General features: G+C 44.4%; 2 protein-coding genes across 7 annotated transcripts in view; one reads left to right on the top strand and one right to left on the bottom strand.

Moving 5' to 3' along the window:
* Positions 1-21,960, top strand: part of LOC120994421 (zinc finger protein OZF-like) — a 391,027-nt gene that overhangs the window by 314,584 nt on the left and 54,483 nt on the right. The gene's annotated exons all lie outside the window — the stretch shown is intronic.
* The window catches only part of LOC120994424 (zinc finger protein 501-like), a 119,531-nt gene that overhangs the window by 77,148 nt on the left and 20,423 nt on the right, over positions 1-21,960 (bottom strand). Inside the window, exons 6-7 of one of the 3 annotated variants that reach the window (XM_040422981.1) lie at positions 16,833-16,905; positions 537-2,428 (exon numbers count right to left, since the gene is read on the bottom strand). The exons of the other annotated variants lie outside the window; for them this stretch is intronic. Coding sequence (XP_040278915.1) covers positions 1,473-2,428; positions 16,833-16,905 — 1,029 coding nt within the window. The 3' untranslated portion in view covers positions 537-1,472. Of the gene's footprint in view, positions 1-536; positions 2,429-16,832; positions 16,906-21,960 lie in introns of those variants that run through there. 3 annotated transcript variants of the gene reach the window in all.

Here is a 21,960-nt window from a genome sequence, read left to right as displayed (position 1 = left end):
CTCCTTGTGTTGAATAATACACTCTCCCCAAGGCGACATAGAACCCCCCAAATCCTGGTGTATAACAAATATAAACATTTGGGGTACTTGTAACTTACTTAAAGTTTTATTAATTATGCTGGGGGAAACAGAAAAGTTAGCTTTTAAATTTTAAGACATTCACTGTTCTAGATTTATTCTGTGGGTCAATTACAATTATACCAAATTTACAGTATGCATTTTTTTTATATTTTGCTACTTTTGCATAATGTTTTTTGCAGGACAATCCTTAGGTTTTATTGGTGCCCTACTGGGGAACATACGTCCTTTTGATTACTTTTTATTCTGCTTTTTGAAAGGCAAATAGCAATGCTGTTTTTTGTTCACCTTGCTGGATAAAAAATACATTCACCTTGCGAACTTTTAGCTATTTTTTGTAGTTGTTTTCCCTCAATTCTAAAACATACTTTTCAATTAAACTAAATTAATTGTGATTTCTTTAGTGGATTTTTTTTACATTTAAAAACAATATTAAATTAGTCACATAAGCAGACCCATATCTGAAATCCTTTGATCAAATAAATAATATACTAAACATCTGGTGTAGTGTTTTTTGCTTGGCTGCCAATGCTCTGCAGAAGGACGCCTTTTAGGCCATGGATGTATATAGGTCCTAATAGGAGGCGATTGTTACACCCACCACTTATATAGCAACCTCTCAGTACCCAGCAATGGGAGCCCCTTCCCTCTGTTAAACTAACTTGATACTGCAGTCTCCATTAACTGTGGCTTACAAGAAGTTAAACAGCTGGGATCAAAGGGTTCCCGGAATGAGACTCCTGTGGTTCTCACACAGCACATGAACCCATGTGATCATCATGTATGTTATGGTACACTAAATGAAGGCATTCTATGACCTACATGTCTGTCATCATGTGGGAAAGGGTTACAGGGGTTGTAAAGAATGGGAAAAACATGACGGCTTGTTTTTAGGAACTGCACCAGGCCTGTCCATGGGTTGTGTCTGATATTAAAGCTTGGCTTTACCCAAGTGAATGGGGAGAACTGCAATACCGCATACAAAGTGTGGACAAGTATGGTCGTGTTCAGAAGGCATCTTGAGGCTGCAGGTCCTACAGCGAAGCTCCAAACCTGCCATCTTTTATACAATCTGAACATTAAAATGGCTTCTTACTCAAGTGAACTCTCTGATGTGCCATAAGAGATGATTTCTGTCTAAAACATTTACCACATATTATACATGAATATACGTAGTTTGTCACCTATGTGAATTCTTTGATGTTCAACAAGCGCCGATTTGTGACTAAAACACTTTCCACATTCTGAACATGAATGTGGCTTCTCCCCTGCATGAGTTTGCAGATGTTCCACAACATGTCATTTCTGAATAAAACCCTTGCCACATTCAGGACATGAAAATGGCTTCTCCCTTGTTTTATGGTTATATAACATTTCCCACATACTGTACACGGCTATGGCTTCTCTCCTGTGTGAGTTCTAAGATGTTTCACAAGACTTGATTTGTGACTAAAAGATTTCCCACATTCTGTACATAAAAATGGTTTCTCTCCTGTGTGAGTTCTCTGATGTTCTCCAAGACTTGATCTCTGGCTAAAACATTGCCCACATTCTGAGCATGAAAATGGCTTTTCCCCTGTGTGAACTCTTAGATGTTTCACAAGATCTGATTTATGGTTAACACATTTCCCACATACTGTACAGGAATATGGCTTCTCTCCTGTGTGAGTTCTCAAATGTTCTACAAGACTTGATTTGTGACTAAAACATTTCCCACATTCTGAACATAAATTTGGCTTTTCCCCTGTGTGAGTTCTTAGATGTTTTAGAAGATCTGCTTTATAATTAAAACATTTTCCACATTCTGAACATGCATATGGCTTTTCCTTTGTGTGAATTTTGAAATGTTCCATGAGAGTTGATCTCTGGCTAAAACATTTCCCACATTCTGAACATGAATTTGGTTTCACTCCTGTGTGAATTCTCAGATGTTCAACAAGACTAAACTTCTGCCTAAAACTTTTCCCACATTCTGAACATGAAAATGGCTTCTCTCCTGTGTGAGTGGTCTTATGTCCAACAAGATAACATTTCCTAGTAAAACATTTCCCACATTCTGAACATGAAAACGGCTTCTCTCCTGTGTGAATCCTCTGATGTGTCACAAGACTTGATTTCTGACTAAAAGATTTCCCACATTCTGTACATGTAAATGGCCTTTCATCAATGTGAATTCTTTCATGCGTGGAAAGATTACATTTCTTTTTAAACTGCTTTCCACATTCAGAACACACAAAAAAAATTCCCATTCGATGTCTAATTGTAGATTTGTCAGTCTGTGAATCTGTGTCTACTTCATACGAGGAAGATAAAAGGAGACGTTCATGGAAGCCTCTCATACAGTCTTCACCTGGAATAGGACACAAATAATTTATATTTTGACATTTTTATATGATAAATCTGTAAAATAAGCCATATATCAATATACAGTCAACAAAGCCTTGTAAACAGGGTGAAGAATGGGAAGAAATGTTCGTAGATACAGTCATTTAGCTGATCATCAGATCATCTAAACATCTCACCAATGTCAAACGAGCAAGCACTTATAGTTAGTATGGTTGACACAATTGTGAATTCCCCGTTCAGTGTTCACTTGTTTGCAGCACATCTCTTGTTTACCTGACAAATAAGCATGATCGGTGGAATGCTTATATAGGGCAATGATCGGGCAAACAAACCTTTCTACAGTCGTTCATTCTCAAGCATTGGCCTGTGAAAAAGGGCTCTTAGGATAAGGTATTTTTGTATTGTGATGCATCTTCAGGTGTATATTTTAATGTATATCATATAAAGGTTATATTTTAGAAGGATATTTCCCCACACTCTTTCATTGTGGGCCACTCATAGCTCTTAGGATAAGGGTAACAAAAAAGTGAATCATGTCCCTCCTCCAGATTTTTCCATTCTCCCAAGCTTTATAAACACCATAATTTTGCTCAACTAGCTAGTTTTCTTCTAGTTCATTGTTTAGCCACCTAGAGTATGATTTCTACTAAAACTGCCTTTACAAAAATGAGCAATGATCTCATAACCACAAAATTTGCATCTAGTCATGGACATCTATGCCTCTTTATACATCTCATTATTTCATTTGTCTTACCAGCAGCTGCATGAAAGCTTACCGTCATCAATACCCCCAACTCTTTTGCCGCCGCTCTATTAGTACACACAAAACCTGTCCTAATCACACAGGAGGATAAGTGACTTCACAACACTGAGCTAAAGAGCTGCCGCATCCTCTTCTCCTACTTGTTGAATCTGCTGAATCTCTGTCAGAATGGAGTTCATGAGGACATATGAAGTACAGAGAGGACAGACAGGACAGACTGTGGAAATGGAGACTGCATACACTGCTGCTGCTCATTAGCCACATCCACACCTCCTCTCTGTACTTCATGTCTCCTCATAAATTCCATTCCTACAGAGATGCAGCTAAAGACCATGTCATCTGTATTTAGGATCATGATCCCTGACAATTAGGAGAGAAGGATGAGGCAGCTCTTTAGCTCAGTGTTGTGAAAAAAATTGTACTGCTGTGTGATAAGGTCAGGTTTTTAGTGTACTGTGGGGATTCACTCTGGTAGACAGGGCAAGTGGGTGCAGTATAGAGGCAAAGACACGTTTGTAACTCAAAAACTGCAGTGTTTATTCACACTAGTTGCAGGTTCACAGTATGACAGTCCATTTTCAGTATTGCTGTTAGTTCACACCCAAAACAGTTCATACAGAAAAAACATTCACCTTTGATTCTGGGTGTTTAATACACACCCGGCTGAATGCTCAGCCTCAGAAAGTCAACCTGCAGGCTTTAGGTGGCCTGCTCGGCCAACACACTGTCTTCAGCTTTCAGCCCACACACAGGCCTCAGATCTCAGCAGAGTTTTATACAGCTCCAGTGTCAGAGAGGAGTAATCCACCCACTGCTGGATGTTTTTTATAGGCTTGGACCGTGGGGAGTATTAACCCACCCAGCACTTTGACTACTCCCAGTAAGAGCTGTCCCGTTACATCTATTTACAGCCATACTAGATAGCAAGGTGTCAAACAGCCTAAGCCTCCCATGGTAGCTAGGATTACAGGCACGCGCCACAGCACCTGGCTCTTACTCCACCGAGGCCAGGAACCTTGGTTACACATACCTATCATCTACGATGATTGCTTGTACATTCTTACATACCTCCCCCTTTGTTCAACCCTAAGGGACAGGGTATCAGCGTTTCAGTGCAAGCGACCTGCTCTGTGTTCTACGGAGGACTTAAAGTTCTGTAAGGACAGGAACCACCTAGTGACTCGGGCATTTCTCTCTTTGGCCTGGCTCATCCACTTGAGAGGGGAGTGGTCAGTCACCAGGCGGAACTTTCTCCCCAACAAATAGCAGCAGAGAGACTGGAGTGCCCACTTGATAGCCAGGCACTCTCTCTCCACTATATTGTACCTGGTTTCGGCTAGGGTAAGCTTGCGGCTTAGAAAGATGACGGTGTGCTGCTCCCCGTTAACTACCTGAGACAGTACAGCACCGATGCCTGCATTGGAGGCGTACATTTGTACTATGTATTCCCGCTTTAAGTCGGGCGTCACCAAAACCAGCGACCAACACAGGGCTGACTTCAAAGCGGCGAACGCCTCTTCCGCCCGATCATCCCAGCGAACCATCACCGACCTGAGTCCCTTCAAGAGCCCTATCAATGGTGCGGCCACTGTAGCAAAGTGGGGAACAAAACTCATGTAATAGCCTACCATTCCCAGGAACGACTTTACTTGCCCAGTGGTGACAGGTTGGGGCCAATTCTGAACCCCCTTTATTTTGTTCACTTGAGGTTTGATAACTCCGCACCCAATGACATACCCCAGGTACTTAGTCTCTTCTAACCCTATTGTGCATTTTTTTGAATTAGCAGTTAGCCCAGCCTTCCTAAGGGAGTCCACTACAGCCTGTACTTCGGGTAGGAGACTTTCCCAGTCGGTACTGTGGATGACAATATCGTCCTGTTAAGCCGAAGCGTACCAACGATGTGGACGCAGCACAATGTCCGTGAACCATTGAAAAGTGGCGCCATTCAAACCAAAGGGTAACACCTTGTACTGATATAGCCCCTCTAGTGTGATGAAGGCAGGTTTCTCTTTAGCAGCCTCTGTTAAGGGCACCTGCCAATACCCTTTTGTGAGGTCCAAAACAAAAAAAAATACCAGGCTTGTCCTAACCTCTCAATTAGCTCATCGACTCGGGGCATGGGATATGCATCGAACTTAGAGATCTTGTTTAGTTTTCGGAAATCGTTACAAAACCTGAGTGTCCCGTCCGGATTGAGAATTAGCACTCTAGGACTAGCCCACTCACTTTTACATTCCTGAATGAGGTCTAGCCTCAGCATCATCTGCACTTCCTCCGAGATGGCTTGTCGCCAAGCCTCGGGTACCCGATATAGTTTTAGCTGGACTTTTGCCTGATGCTCAGTGACAATGTCATGCCGAATTGTGAAAGTGCCTCCAGGGAGATCCAAAAAAAACACATTTGTGTTCCGGCTAATAAACTCCCTGGCCTCCTGAGCCTGCTTAGCGGAGAGGCAGTCAGCAATTCTTACTGTGGCAGCCACTTCCTTTGCTTCAGACAGAGGGGCCGAAACCGTTTCCCCTAGAAACCTGGCCGCGGGCTGTCTTCAGTACAGCTTTCCCTATTTTTCCACGGTTTGAGTAAATTCACATGGTACACCTGCTCCAGCTTTAGCCTCCCTGAGTGGTGTACCTTGTAATTTACCTCTCTAATTTTTTCACGTACATTGTAGTGCCCCTGCCACCTGGCCAGGAACTTACTGTCCACGGTCGGCACTAGAACCAATACCCGATCACCCGGGTTAAAGATCCGGACCCGAGCCAGATGATTATAGATCCGACTCTGGGCTCGCTGAGCGGCCTCCATATGCTCCCTGACAAGAGGCAAAACGGTCTCTATCCGCTGTTGCATCATCGTAACATACTCAAGGACACTTTTATGCGGAGTGGGTTGCTGTTCCCACGCCTCTTTGGCTATGTCCAACAAACCGCAAGGATGTCTGCCATATAGCAATTTGAAGGGTGAGAACCCAGTAGAAGCCTGGGGCACCTCTCGCACAGCGAACATGAGATAGGGCAGAAAATGGTCCCAGTCCTTCCCATCTTTAGACACCACCCTTTTTAACAAGGTTTTTATTGTTTTGTTAAACCTCTCAACCACACCGTCTGTTTGAGGATGGTAATATTGGGGTCTTGCGGGCTCAGCAGGCTTAAACCCCCACGGATGTACCTGCTGGGCCCGGACCAACATATTCACCCCCAGTCAGGCCAAAATTTCACCCTTTATTTTTTGGTAGTCGGCCGATTGATCGTCCGGCAAGTCGAAATACACCCGCTGGGAATCAGATGCCAGGAGCGGAGCAACGACCTCGGCCCACTGGTTTCAGGGTAGCTTCTCCCTTGTGGCCTCTTTCTCATACATCGCCAGGTAGGTTTCGATGTCGTCTGCAAGTGTCATCTTAGGAATCGCTACACGTACTGCCTTCCGGGCATCGTGGACGCTCGGGGTTGCTCCTGCTGTCTGCAAAACCATCACATGTTGTAGCAGCAAAGCCATCACATGTTGTAGAAGAAACTGGTTGGTCTCTTGCTGCTGCTTATTAGCCTCGCGTTGGTGCAGGTTTGTCTCCCGCTGCTGCAGATTAGCCTCCATGAGGGCCTTCACAACAGCCTCCATCTTGTCGTGGAGCACGGGTTGTAATACAGCTAGTTAAATGTTTGACATACAACCGTGCATGAAAAAATGCAGAAACCAAAAATATCGGCGTTCACGCCAGCCTCACTGCTTTGCCCGCATCCTCCACCAATTGGGGGTATTCTCTCTGGTAGACAGGACAAGCAGGTGCAGTATAGAGGCAAAGACACGTTTGTAACTCAAAAACTGCAGTGTTTATTCACACTAATTGCAGGTTCACAGTATGACAGTCCATTTTCAGTATTGGTGTTAGTTCACACCCAAAACAGTTCATAAAGAAAAAATATTGACCTTTGATCCTGGGTGTTTAATCCACACCCAGCTGAATGCTCAGCCTCAGAAAGTCCACCTGCAGGCTTTAGGCGGCCTGCTCGCCCGACACACTGTCTTCAGCTTTCAGCCCACACACAGGCCTCAGATCTCAGCAGTTTCACACAGCACCAGTGTGAGAGAGGAGTAATCCACCCACTGCTGGCTGTTTTTTATAGGCCTGTCAAAACCGGGCCTGGACCGTGGGGAGTAATCACCCAGCACTTTGACTACTCCCAGTAAGAGCCATCCCAGATTAGCTATTTACAGCCATACTTGATAGCAAGGTGTCAAACAGCCTAAGCCTCCCATAGTAGCTAGAATTACAGGCACGCGCCACAGCACCAGACTCTTACTCCACCGAGTCCAGGAACCTCGGTGACACATACCTATCATCTACGATGATTCCTTGTACATTCTTACAGTACTAACAGAACAGCTTCCATTTTATTTCTCCTATTGATTGCTCCCCAGACAAAATGAGCCGAGCCATCATAACTAATGAAAGGTATTTGGGAATATAGTTATAATAAAGTTATATTTAAGTATTTTCAGTCATTTTATTTTCTTAATTCCCAGAGAACCCCTTTAAGCCTAACACTTTCCACCCTGCTAATTAGTTTCTTGATAATAACAAGTTGGGTGGTGGGCTCATTTGCCTTAATGCTGTAGGTGGTGGGATCTTATAATTAGTTTAATTTAATTAAAAATTCAATTTGTACTACCAGTAAACAGGGGCAAATATACTCTCATTATTATGCTGCTCGAATTTTGGGCAGGATGAGCAGGAATCAACAATAAACACATTGAACAGCTCTCAATTGAATCAGCCAATGCAAAGTGAATATGGGAGGAACGATTTCCACCCCAATGAAAAATACAAATCAGCCAACAAACAAGCGTTTGTTTTATAGTTTTTAGTTTTTTTCATTTTATTTGCTGATCGGTGGCCTACAGTCCATTTGTACATCTATGTGCTTCCATGGTTGATTTAGTTGGTATTTTAGATGCATTAGCGCAACAAAAAACACGTGTTTTAAAATGTTTTTTTAAATAGGCCAAGGATCGGGGCTGTTATCAGGAGTGAACCTTCTTACGAACATTCGTTCCCAATAATTTGCCCAGGTAAAGATGCTGCTGATCACTCGATAGACAACCAAATGCTTGATTGTCAGATGATCGCGCCTTTCACGTGTTACCTAAATTCAACATTAGTCGACAACACATCGCTTGGTGATGAACAATGCAGTAAATGTAGCTCTACACTGGTTCAAGAATCAAGCAATGAAAAGGGGCAAACCTATTGAGCTTGAAAATTGCCCGAGGGTCATCCCTCACTTGAGCAGAGACTACTCCAAGGGGTAGTGGCCTGGTGGTCCCCCTGCAGTGAAGTCAAGATCCCTGTACAGGGGTGAAGACCAGGGTGGCCACTTAAATAACCCACTTAGTAGTAGCCCTAAGCCAAATCTGTTCAAGTGACACATCTGCTTCTTAACATTATGTAAAATGGGTTGAAAACCTAGTCATTAAAATGTAAATTCATATGAAAAAAGCTCTCTCTCTAATGGTATTGCATAACCTTCACACAGAATCTGCCTTCATACTTCAACGCCTTTCGCGATCGTGATTACATCGGTTCATTTTGTATCACACTGTACTAGTGCAGCATAATACAATTAAAATGTGGATCCACTAAATGAATAATTAGTAATAACAACAATAATAATGACCAAGAACAAGACATTTTTTGGACATTTAACCCACTAATATCTCCACTTTCTAACAATATAAATCAGTGTGAACAGTAGACGTTCAAATAGTATACTATAATCTCAGCTTGAAAATAACGTTAAAATAAAAACAAAAAAATAGCTTTATTTGTGAACCTTCACTTAAAACCAGGGCAGAAATATCTGCAAATTATGCCAACAACAGGCTAAGGGCGCAGAATGTAATGAGGGACATGTCTATAATTCTAGCCCTCAAACAGGCTGCACCCCACCAATTCCTCTGTTACAAGGTGTCAGCCAATGTATAGCCACTAAATAGAAACCTCGGCTGCCTGACAAATGTCCGGAGTGCTGTACCTATAGCAGCCCACAGTGGTTTGGCAGCCAAGTGCACACAGATGAGGTTCTATAAGCCACCGATAAGATACCCATCAGCTAGCGCATTATTCTGCTTTTCTAGCCGCGTTAGCTATGGTGAATGGTGCTGTCTGCCTAAGAAAAACCTAGGTGCTCGTTGTACTAGCTGCCTAAGCATAACTTAGATGTTCAACGCGTTTCTGCGTGGGAGTTCATCCCACGTGTCATCAGGAGCATTCAATGAAAGGCAATGGCTGCAAACAGAACGCTGACCGACGCTAATGGGGAGTGGACAGAATGTACCCGGCACTGGGATGGCCCTAACCGGCTGCCAGCCAATCAGGAGTATGGCCGTGTCAGCCAACCCAGCCCCTGACTCCAGCTGGCCGCGATGCTGAGTAACAACTACGGAGAGGGTGCTGACAGCACAGGTAAGTAGAGGGGGAATACAGTAGGCGGCTCAACATACAACTCCAGCCAGTGTGTGCCGATCGCAGTGGGACAAGGAGACCAGCTGTCAGAGTCAAATAAAGAAAAAAATAGCCCCCTTCTGCCCCACCAGACTCTAGTGCTCATATACAGTACAGACCAAAAGTTTGGACACACCTTCTCATTCAAAGAGTTTTCTTTATTTTCATGACTATGAAGGCATCAAAACTATGAATTAACACATGTGGAATTATATACATAACAAACAAGTGTGAAACAACTGAAAATATGTCATATTCTAGGTTCTTCAAAGTAGCCACCTTTTGCTTTGATTACTGCTTTGCACACTCTTGGCATTCTCTTGATGAGCTTCAAGAGGTAGTCCCCTGAAATGGTCTTCCAACAGTCTTGAAGGAGATCCCAGAGATGCTTAGCACTTGTTGCACTTTTGCCTTCACTCTGCGGTCCAGCTCACCCCAAACCATCTCGATTGGGTTCAGGTCCGGTGACTGTGGAGGCCAGGTCATCTGGCGCAGCACCCCATCACTCTCCTTCATGGTCAAATAGCCCTTACTTTAAAAGTTTTCCGAATTTTTCGGCTGACTGACTGACCTTCATTTCTTAAAGTAATGATGGCCACTCGATTTTCTTTACTTTTTTCTTGCCATAATACAAATTCTAACAGTCTATTCAGTAGGACTATAAGCTGTGCATCCACCTGACTTCTCCTCAACGCAACTGATGGTCCCAACCCCATTTATAAGGCAAGAAATCCCACTTATTAAACCTGACAGGGCACACCTGTGAAGTGAAAAAGATTTCAGGGGACTACCTCTTGAAGCTCATCAAGAGAATGCCAAGAGTGTGCAAAGCAGTAATCAAAGCAAAAGGTGGCTATTTTGAAGAACCTAGCTATAAAATCATTATTTAGCATAAACAGCGGCAGGCAGGGAGATATGTCATACAGTTATGTTCTGCTGACATTAGCACATCGCTAATGTCAGCTATCTACATAACAATTTTTCTGATGACAGAAGCCCTTTAACTGTTTTTCTAGCTATGTGACTGGTATTTTCACTTTGTGCCAGTCATCTAACAAATAGGGATGAGCGAACCCGAACTGTATAGTTCGGGTTCGTACCGAATTTTGGGGTGTCCGTGACACGGACCCGAACCTGAACATTTTTGCAAAAGTCCGGGTTCGGTGTTTGGCGCTTTCTTGGCGCTTTTTGAAAGGCTGCAAAGCAGCCAATCAACAAGCTTCATACTACTTGCCCAAAGAGGCCATCACAGCCATGCCTACTATTGGCATGGCTGTGATTGGCCAGTGCAGCATGTGACCCAGCCTCTATTTAAGCTGGAGTCACGTAGCGCCGCACGTCACCCTGCTCTGATCACTGTAGGGAGAGGTTGCAGCTGCTGTTAGGGCGAGATTAGGCAGGGATTAACTCAGCAAAAACACTTAATTCAGTGATCGATCTAAAGCTGTGGATCATTGAACTGCTGCTATTTAATTGCTCACTGTTTTTAGGCTGCCCAGAGCGTTTTTATGTCACTTTTTTCTTCGGTGATCGGCGGCCATTTTGTGTCTTGTGGTGCGCCAGCACAAGCTGCCACCAAGTCCATTTAACCATCAATAGTGTGGTTATTTTATTGCTATATCCTACATCAGGGGCTTGGCTGTGCTTGCTATTTTATTGAGGGGTAAAATACAATTGCCAAAATAGCAGTACCCTAAATCTGGTGTTTCAGCTGTGGCTAGCCAATTGTAATACTGTCTGCTGTCTGCCGAAGCACAGTTTTTGTTCTGGGTTGAATACAATTCCCAACTTAGCAATTCCCTAAATATTTTTTTTCTGCTGTATCAGGCCAAGTTTAAATCGATCCATAAAAGGGTATATTAGAGTTAAGGTGCGGATAGTGTCATCCTCAATAACTTTACACGCTACCGTGCATTTCCAAGTTTAATTCTGTCCGTAAACGTATACCTGTCACCCAGCGCCTAAATAATAGGCCTAAAATTTATATTCAGCTAAATCTGTGTTTATTGCTGAGGCTGGTCAATTATTTAGTGTCCGCCAAAGCACAGTTTTTGTTCTGGGTTGAATACAATTCCCAACTTAGCAATTCCTAAAATAATTTTTTTCTGCTGTATCAGGCCAAGTTTAAATCGATCCATAAAAGGGTATATTAGATTGAAGGTGCGGATAGGGTCATTCTCAATAACTTCACACGCTACCGTGCATTTCCAAGTCTAATTCTGTCCGTAAAAGGGATACCTGTCATCCAGGGCCTAAATACTAGGCCTACAATTTATATTCAGCTAAATCTGTCGTTACTGCTGTGCCTGTATTAGTGTAATACGGTACCTAAATAGATAGCCAGATAGTGTTAGGTGCCTGTAAAAAAAGGCCTGAATTTGAATTCAATACATTGGGCCAAATAATTTTTTTCTTATTGTGGTGAAAGGTAACAATGAGGAAAACATCTAGTAAGGGACGCAGACGCGGACATGGTCGTGGTGGTGTTAGTGGACCCTCTAATGCTGGGAGAGGACGTGGCCGTTCTGCCACAGCCACACGTCCTAGTGAACCAACTACCTCAGGTCCCAGAAGCCACCAGAATTTACAGCGATATTTGGTGGGGCCCAATGCCGTTTTAAGGATGGTAAGGCCTGAGCAGGTACAGGCATTAGTCAATTGGGTGGCCAACAGTGGATCCAGCACGTTCACATTATCTCCCACCCAGTCTTCTGCAGAAAGCGCACAGATGGCGTCTGAAAACCAAGCCCATCGGTCTGTCACATCACCCCCATGCATATCAGGGAAACTGTCTGAGCCTCAGGAGGTCAGGGAGGAAGACTGGGTGGAAGACGATGCAGGGGACGATGAGGTCCTAGACTCCACATGGAATGAAGGTCGTGCCACTGACTTTCAGAATTCGGAGGAAGAGGCAGTGGTGAGACCGAGCCAACAGCGTAGCAAAAGAGGGAGCAGTGGGCAAAAGCAGAACACCAGCCGCCAAGAGAGTCCGTCTGCTACTGGCCACCGCCATCTGGGACCGAGCACCCCAAAGGCAGCTTCAAGGAGTTCCCTGGCGTGGCAGTTCTTCAAACAATGTGCTGACGACAAGACCCGAGTGGTTTGCACGCTGTGCCATCAGAGCCTGAAGCGAGGCATTAACGTTCTGAACCTTAGCACAACCTGCATGACCAGGCACCTGCATGCAAAGCATGAACTGCAGTGGAGTAAACACCCCCTAAAAACAAGGAACTCACTCAGGCTCCCCCTGCTACCTCTTCTGCTGCTGCCTCGGCCTCTTCCTCCGCCTCTGGAGGAACGTTGGCACCTGCCGCCCAGCAAACAGAGGATGTACCACCAACACCACCACCTCCGTCACCAAGCATCTCAACCATGTCACACGGCAGCGTTCAGCTCTCCATCTCACAAACATTTGAGAGAAAGCGTAAATTCCCACCTAGCCACCCTCGATCCCTGGCCCTGAATGCCAGTATTTCTAAACTACTGGCCTATAAAATGCTGTCATTCAGGCTGGTGGACACAGACAGCTTCAAACAGCTCATGTTGCTTGCTGTCCCACAGTATGTGGTTCCCAGCCGCCACTACTTCTCCAAGAGAGCCGTGCCTTCCCTGCAGAACAAAGTATCCGATAAAATCAAGTGTGCACTGCGCAACGCAATCTGTTGCAAGGTCCACCTAACCACAGATACGTGGACCAGTAAGCACGGCCAGGGACGCTATATCTCCCTAACTGCACACTGGGTAAATGTAGTGGCGGCTGGGCCCCAGGCGAAGAGCTGTTTGGCGCACGTCCTTCCGCCGCCAAGGATCGCAGGGCAACATTCTTTGCCTCCTGTTGCCTCCTCCTCCTATTCGGCTTCCTCCTCCTCTTCTTCCACCTGCTCATCCAGTCAGCCACACACCTTCACCACCAACTTCAGCTCAGCCCGGGGTAAACGTCAGCAGGCCATTCTGAAACTCATATGTTTGGGGCACAGGCCCCACACCGCACAGGAGTTGTGGCGGGGTATAGAACAACAGACCGACGAGTGGTTGCTGCCGGTGAGCCTCAAGCCCGGCCTGGTGGTGTGCGATAATGGGCGAAATCTCGTTGCAGCTCTGGGACTAGCCGTTTTGACGCACATCCCTTGCCTGGCGCATGTGCTGAATTTGGTGGTGCAGAAGTTCATTCACAACTACCCCGACATGTCAGAGCTGCTGCATAAAGTGCGGGCCGTCTGTGTGCGCTTCCGGCGTTTACATCCTGCCGCTGCTCGTCTGTCTGCGCTACAGCGTAACTTCGGCCTTACCGCTCACTGCCTCATATGCGACGTGTCCACCAGGTGGAACTCCACCTTGCACATGCTGGACAGACTGTGCGAGCAGCAGCAGGCCATAGTGGAGTTTCAGCTGCAGCACGCACGGGTCAGTCGCACTGCGGAACAGCACCACTTCACCACCAATGACTGGGCCTCCATGAGAGACCTGTGTGCCCTGTTGCGCTGTTTCGAGTACTCCACCAACATGGCCAGTGGCGATGACGCCGTTATCAGCGTTACAATACCACTTCTATGTCTCCTTGAGAAAACACTTAGGGCGATGATGGAAGAGGAGGTGGCCCAGGAGGAGGAGGAGGAGGAAGAGGGGTCATTTTTAGCACTTTCAGGCTAGTCTCTTAGAAGTGACTCAGAGGGAGGTTTTTTGCAACAGTAGAGGCCAGGTACAAATGTGGCCAGACAGGGCCCACTACTGGAGGACGAGGATGAGGAGGAGGTGGAGGAGGAGGAGGATAAAGCATGTTCACAGCGGGGTGGCACCCAACGCAGCTCGGGCCCATCACTGGTGCGTGGCTGGGGGGAAACGCAGGACGATGACGATACGCCTCCCACAGAGGACAGCTTGTCCTTACCTCTGGGCAGCCTGGCACACATGAGCGACTACATGCTGCAGTGCCTGCGCAACGACAGCAGAGTTGCCCACATTTTAACATGTGCAGACTACTGGGTTGCCACCCTGCTGGATCCCCGGTACAAAGACAACGTGCCCACCTTACTTCCTGCACTGGAGCGTGATAGGAAGATGCGCGAGTACAAGCGCACGTTGGTAGACGCGCTACTGAGAGCATTCCCAAATGTCACAGGGGAACAAGTGGAAGCCCAAGGCGAAGGCAGAGGAGGAGCAAGAGGTCGCCAACGCAGCTGTGTCACGGCCAGCTCCTCTGAGGGCAGGGTTAGCATGGCAGAGATGTGGAAAAGTTTTGTCACCACGCCACAGCTAACTGCACCACCACCTGATACGGAACGTGTTAGCAGGAGGCAACATTTCACTAACATGGTGGAACAGTAAGTGTGCACATCCCTCCACGTACTGACTGATGGTTCGGCCCCATTCAACTTCTGGGTCTCCAAATTGTCCACGTGGCCAGAGCTAGCCTTTTATGCCTTGGAGGTGCTGGCCTGCCCGGCGGCCAGCGTTTTGTCTGAACGTGTATTCAGCATGGCAGGGGGCGTCATTACAGACAAACGCAGCCGCCTGTCTACAGCCAATGTGGACAAGCTGACGTTCATAAAAATGAACCAGGCATGGATCCCACAGGACCTGTCCATCCCTTGTGCAGATTAGATATTAACTACCTCCCCTTAACCATATATTATTGTACTCCAGGGCACTTCCTCATTCAATCCTATTTTTATTTTCATTTTACCATTATATTGCGGGGCAACCCAAAGTTGAATGAACCTCTCCTCTGTCTGGGTGCCGGGGCCTAAAAATATCTGACAGTGGCCTGTTCCAGTGTTGGGTTACGTGAAGCATGATTCTCTGCTATGACATGAAGCCTGAATCTCTGCTATGGGACCTCTCTCCTCTGTCTGGGTGCCGGTGCCAAAATATCTGATAATGGACTGTTCCAGTTTTGGGTGACGTGAAGCATGATTCTCTGCTATGACATGAAGCCTGAATCTCTGCTATGGGACCTCTCTCCTCTTTCTGGACCCCGGGGCCTAAATATCTGACAATGGACTGTTCCAGTTTTGGCTGACGTGAAGCCTGATTCTCTGCTATGACACGAAGACTGATTCTCTGCTGACATGAAGCCTGAATCTCTGCTATGGGACCTCTCTCCTCTGTCTGGGTGCCGGGGCCTAAATATATGACAATGGACTGTTCCAGTTTTGGCTGACGTGAAGCCTGATTCTCTTCTATGACATGAAGACTGATTCTCTGCTGACATGAAGCCTGAATCTCTGGTATGGGACCTCTCTCCTCTGTCTGGGTGCCGGGGCCTAAATATATGACAATGGACTGTTCCAGTTTTGGCTGACGTGAAGCCTGATTCTCTGCTATGACATGAAGACTGATTCTCTGCTGACATGAAGCCTGAATCTCTGTTATGGGACCTCTCTCCTCTGTCTGGGTGCCGGGGCCTAAATATATGACAATGGACTGTTCCAGTTTTGGCTGACGTGAAGCCTGATTCTCTGCTATGAAATGAAGACTGATTCTCTGCTATGGGACCTCTCTCCAATTGATATTGGTTAATTTTTATTTATTTTATTTTTATTTCAATTCATTTCCCTATCCACATTTGTTTGCAGGGGATTTAACTACATTTTGCTGCCTTTTGCAGCCCTCTAGCCCTTTCCTGGGCTGTTTTACAGCCTTTTTAGTGCCGAAAAGTTCGGGTCCCCATTGACTTCAATGGGGTTCGGGTTCGGGATGAAGTTCGTGTCGGGTTCGGATCCCGAACCCGAACATTTCCGGGAAGTTCGGCCGAACTTCTCGAACCCGAACATCCAGGTGTTCGCTCAACTCTACTAATAAACCTTATCTCTAAACTACTGAGAGGTCATAAACACTTATGTAAGCCACATTCGTATCAGTAAGATAAGGACTTAGCTATAATGTTTTTATAATGTCAGAGAACAGAGATACGGAGACTGTCAGCTCCTGGTCTGATGGAAAAGACTGAAAATCCAAAGGTGCTACTAGAGCATTTCATCTCTGTACAGAAAAAAGGGCTCTATATTTTAATAAAGCCCAATTTAAAAAATTACTTTAGCTCAAAATTAGTACACTGCAATCATTTTAAAAAAGGCCACGAAAGGTGTACATAGCCTTTAAGTAAACGCAGAATAAAATACAAAATTTATAAAAGGCTCTTACCATTTACCGACACTGATATGGGCTTTTCGAGTCCACTTATCATTTCACTATTACTTTCCTGCAAGAATCCCACCTTAAGAACAAGGGAAAAAAGAAACAAAGAACCCTGATTATTTTATATACAGACAAAGGTCAAAAATGCTAATAAAAAAAAACATGAACAACAATGCGTTAAAGTAGAAGGATCTCCTCAAGTGGTGAGCACACAAGGTAAACAGTAAACATAAACTTTTTTCCTCCAGCCAGAGAGCGGTCACTCTGGTCTTTTGTGGTGGCCTCCCTGTGAAATCTGCTCATAATATTTCTTGCATTCACTGCATATATTTGTACAATTTTGTCATATCTTCCTTTAGATGTCTTCTAGAGACTAAATACTCCAGACCTTTATTGTAGCTGGCCAGATAAGACCTGTCCTAGGTTGCGAATATAGCTCATATGTTTATACAGCTAAACCTGCCAATAACCTTAATACAGTTCCTATGTTTGTGTGTTAAAAAGAAAAGCAGAGTTATTTGCAGTGACTTCATGTTTGGATGTCATAAAACGGTTATATATTGTGTTCACAGAAGCAGAAAAAGATAAAATGCCTTAAGATTTATTATATAATGTAAGGTAAGCTCAATGACACTGCAGAAACAACAGAAAGCATAGAGTTAAAAGGAGTTTTGACCAATCACAGCCAGCTTCACACACAGCAAGAATTTTGACCAATCACAGCCAGCCTTACACACAGCCTGCTAGAATCATTACACCAGAGGATAGAAGCTGAACAGACATTCACTCCACTAAGAGCTGTGTTTTATGGAAGCAGAGAAGCCAAAATAGGTATTTAATACAGTTATATAATGTTCCTACTGTTAATATAGTCATTAGAACTGTATACTGAACCAGTTATGTGTGTTTACTTACAGTTCCACCAATTGCAAACTACAAAGTTTACAATCCAAATTCAAATTACATATTGCAATCCAAATTGCATACAACCATACCAGATCCTACTCAACCAATCTGCAAATAGTTACTCCTAACTGCATACTGCAAATTGCGACCAAATACAGAAAGTAGACCTCAGATATACCTCTCAGAGAAATCATAAAGTGCTTAAATAATTTAAAGTGAGAGTACAGATACTCAAGAGAGAAATACATCCACCATTATATGTTGAATGACAAGATTGAACAGTTAAACCACCATCTTATGCATACCGCCATTTTGTGATATCTTTTCAACACATGTTATGTACATGGACTATCAGCTGTGGAGGCGGCAGTGTTATATATGAAGAAAAGTTAAAATTAATAAATAAATTATTTCAAGCATTTGGTGTGCTCTTTAAACCTACTGTAATAGACAGTCTGGTTAGACTAAAAAGTCTGAGATATCAGAATTCTTCTAATGCCACAGCGCAAAAGGCACTTCATAGTGCTGCATCTGCCAAATTTATCACTTTTATTTCTCCTCTTTGTACCTTTTTCAACTCTGGTGCCCAAAACTGAACTGCATATTCTAGATGAAGCTGTGCTAATGTTTTGTAAATCAGTGAGATAATGTCCATAATTCATGAGTATACATGACAACATTCTCTTAGCCTTAAAAGCAGCTGATTGGCATTGTGTTGTAATTTACACTGAAAAATGTTACATCTTCCACACTGAATCTTAATAGCGTTGTGTCACGTCAGAAAGTGGCCTTTATCAAGTAGAGAAAGTTAATACAAGGCACTTACTAATGTATTGTGATTCTCCATATCTCCTCATTTGCTAGCTGGATTAATTTTTCCATCAATTTATACACTGCTTGTTTCCATGGTTACGACCACCATGCAAACAATCAGTGGTGGTCGTGCTTGCACCAGCCTATGTGCGCTCCCACTGTCCTGGCCACCAGAGAAGCCGTTTCTTTTCCCATAGTGTGATTCACTGATTGAGATATAATTGGATTACGTTCACCTCTAGACACTTGTCACTGAACAATAGAACGTTTGTATGTGTATATATTTTAAAATATTGAACTTTATTGATATACGTAAAAAAAAAATTGGAACGAGAGTGAATCACTATACAAAATGATAATCACAATAAGGATTAACCCTTCTGCAGCTATAAATGCAACAAATTGGCACCAAACCTGGTCAGAATATCCTCCTACCCCTATCGCTTGATGCGGGGTATAAGGAGGAGATGTCTCTGCCAAAAAGTATAGCTTACAAGGTAATAAACCCCTATCGATTGTAGGGCATCCACCAATACTATGATTTATGATGTGATGCGTCTACAAATAAAGACCGGGCACTAAGGAGACAAAACTATGCTATATATGCTATATACAGTGTTCTTTATAAGCGTTGATGTACACTTACACTGTGTAAGCTATAACTTCACCCCCAAATCATCCTATTAACTCCCCTAGTAATGTCGCCCTAGTAAAGATAATACAGTGCCCGGGACGGCACAGCGCCCCATACACCTAGCAGCTTCAGTTTGTATGTGCCTACGTATCGCCCATTATATGCTCAACGCGTTTCTTTGTAGCAAATCATCAGGAGCTAAGGGCATAGACAAATAACACTGACAAGCAAACAAGCAGCGCTGCTTCTCTCACATGTGGAGGCGGCAACGTCGGCGCTAGGATGGCCGTGACGCGGGCGCCGAAAACAGCTGATTAAGTCACCTAGGCCACTCCTACCAAAGGCGGAGTCAATCCCCCGGACGGCCAATCAAGGAGCTAGACATGCGGTTACCTCAGTAAACCACCGCCCCCATGTCAGCCGCCCACTCCGGGGACTAACCGCTGTTAGTGTCAAAACACTAGGATTTGAGCAGGAATAATTCAGCGATTTATAAAGCAGCAGGTACCGTAGGTATCCATATACTGAAAATAAGCTCACTACAAGTGAGTATAAATGAAGCACATGAGATCATATCATGAACCCATTTATATTTGCGGGTCCATTGTTACGATACTGACACCAAAACACCCACATCCTAAACAGCGGTGGGAAGATGTCAGAGATATATGCATTAAAGGGCCATACTCAGATTAATAAACTTTTGACAGGCTAATTGATATTTCATAGAGCTGATGGATTGTGGGGAATTGCACGGGGTCAATCAAGGATGGATGTTGTGACCCCCTATTGTAAAGCCATCACAACAGATCTGATGGGACCATCTTGAATGAAGCAAGCAAAAGAGATAAATTCATTAAGACCTTCAGGATGCACCGTCCGTAGCCTGAAGGTCCATTGTGCCTCCTTTTGCAATACTTTTCTATCAAACCACAGATCTTCTCACTGTTTCAATCCCCAGAAAATGAATTGAGTCCAACTCATTGTCGTGGGCTGAGGCAACATGTCGTGCAATAGGGGTATCTGCACCATTCTGAATGTCGTTTAAGTGCTCACCGATCCGTCTCCGAAATTCTCGGATCGTTTTTCCCACATATTGCATCCCGCATTTACAAGTTGCCAAGTACACAATGCCTCTAGTTTTGCAATTGATAAACGACTTGATCATATATGGTTTTTGCGTGACCGTACTAGTAAAATATACTACCAGTTTGAATGACATTACACGCAATGCAACCACTGCAGCGGAATGTGCCCATAGGTCTACTACCCAACCAGGTAGATGTAACCGGGGATTGGTATAAACCATGCGCCAAGCTATTACGCAGGTTCCTCCCCCGGCGGTATGTGATGCTCGGCTCATCGCCCACCAAATGACCCACATCAGGGTCCGATTGCAAAATTCCCCAGAATTGGGTAAGAGTAGCCCGAACGGTCTCATGAGCATCATTAAAGGTTGCAATGATGCAAATTTTCTCATCATCTGATGGTTTCGTCTGTGGAACCAGAAAAGTATTACGGTCAGCCGCCAGTGAGTGTTGATGTGCCCTTGCCAATACATGTTGTGGGTACCCTCTCCTCTGAAACCTCTAGTCCGACACCTTGGAGCAATTGCGCCGTAACCGCAAATATTGCACCGTAGCAATGCCTTTTTTAAGGGACACCGGATGGTGACTGTCCCATTGTAGCAGACTATTTGTGGCAGTCTTCTTTCGGAAGAGACGGGTCCCTAGGCATACCTCCTGTTTGCAAGCATGGTGCAAGGAGTAGTACCATGGAAACAACCAGTATAATTTGATGTAAAAATATGGAAATATGGAAATATGGATAATACCAATACATTAGAAAGTGGCTTGTATTAACTTTCTCTACATAATAAATGCTATTTGCTGAAGTGACACAACCCCTTTAAGGGCACCTGCATACGTGGTAATACACCAGCATAATACAGTACCAAAGTGTATAAGATTAGACAAATTTCATGTACACTTTGTTTTTAAAACAAAAATTTTTTTTCATGTGGAAATTGACCTGAGATTCGGATTTAGAAATCTACAGCATATCAATAGTTTGTGAGATTTTAGGTGCAGATTTCAATGAAAGGGTAAAATCTGCAGACAATCCACATTAAAAACCGCAAGTAATACTTACAGTTTTTGGTGAGGATCTGGTGCAGAATTGCAGATTTTCTGTTTTGAAATCTGCACTCGTGCAGATATCTTAAAGGGGTTTTCCAGGTCTTCTATTTTGATGGCCTATCCTCAGGTTAGGTCATCAATATCTGATCGGTGAGGGTTCAACTCCCAGTACCCTTCAGCTGTTTGAAGATGCCTCTTCCTAGGCCAGTGACATTAAGTTAATCAGTCATGTGACCTGGTTTCAGCTCAGTCCCATTCAGATTCATTTGGCTCAAGCTGCAAATCCAAATACAGCCCTTATACAAAAGCTACCACTGTTCTTGGTTAGTGATGGACAAACATCGGCCGGGACGGTTCGCGAAAGCGATCGAGCCCCATTCGCTGTGGGCACCAGTCACTTTAATGGCAGGCGAACCTGAAAAACCTTCAGCTCATATTTGCAGCCACCAAATACTTAGTAGAAGTGTACAAATGGTCCCACAACATGATCAGTGACATACTTGTAGCTGGCCAGCGAGGACCTGTCCTAGGTTGCTAGTATAGCTTATATGTGTATACAGCTAAACCTGCCAATAGCCTTAATACAGTTCCTATGTTTATGTGTTAGAAAAAAAAAGCTGAGTGATTTACTGTGACATCATGT

This window comes from Bufo bufo, chromosome 3, assembly GCF_905171765.1.
Source record: "Bufo bufo chromosome 3, aBufBuf1.1, whole genome shotgun sequence".
NCBI lineage: Eukaryota > Metazoa > Chordata > Amphibia > Anura > Bufonidae > Bufo > Bufo bufo.
The sequence above is the reverse complement of the archived record's forward strand: the minus strand, read 5'-3'. Positions and strand labels throughout refer to the sequence as shown.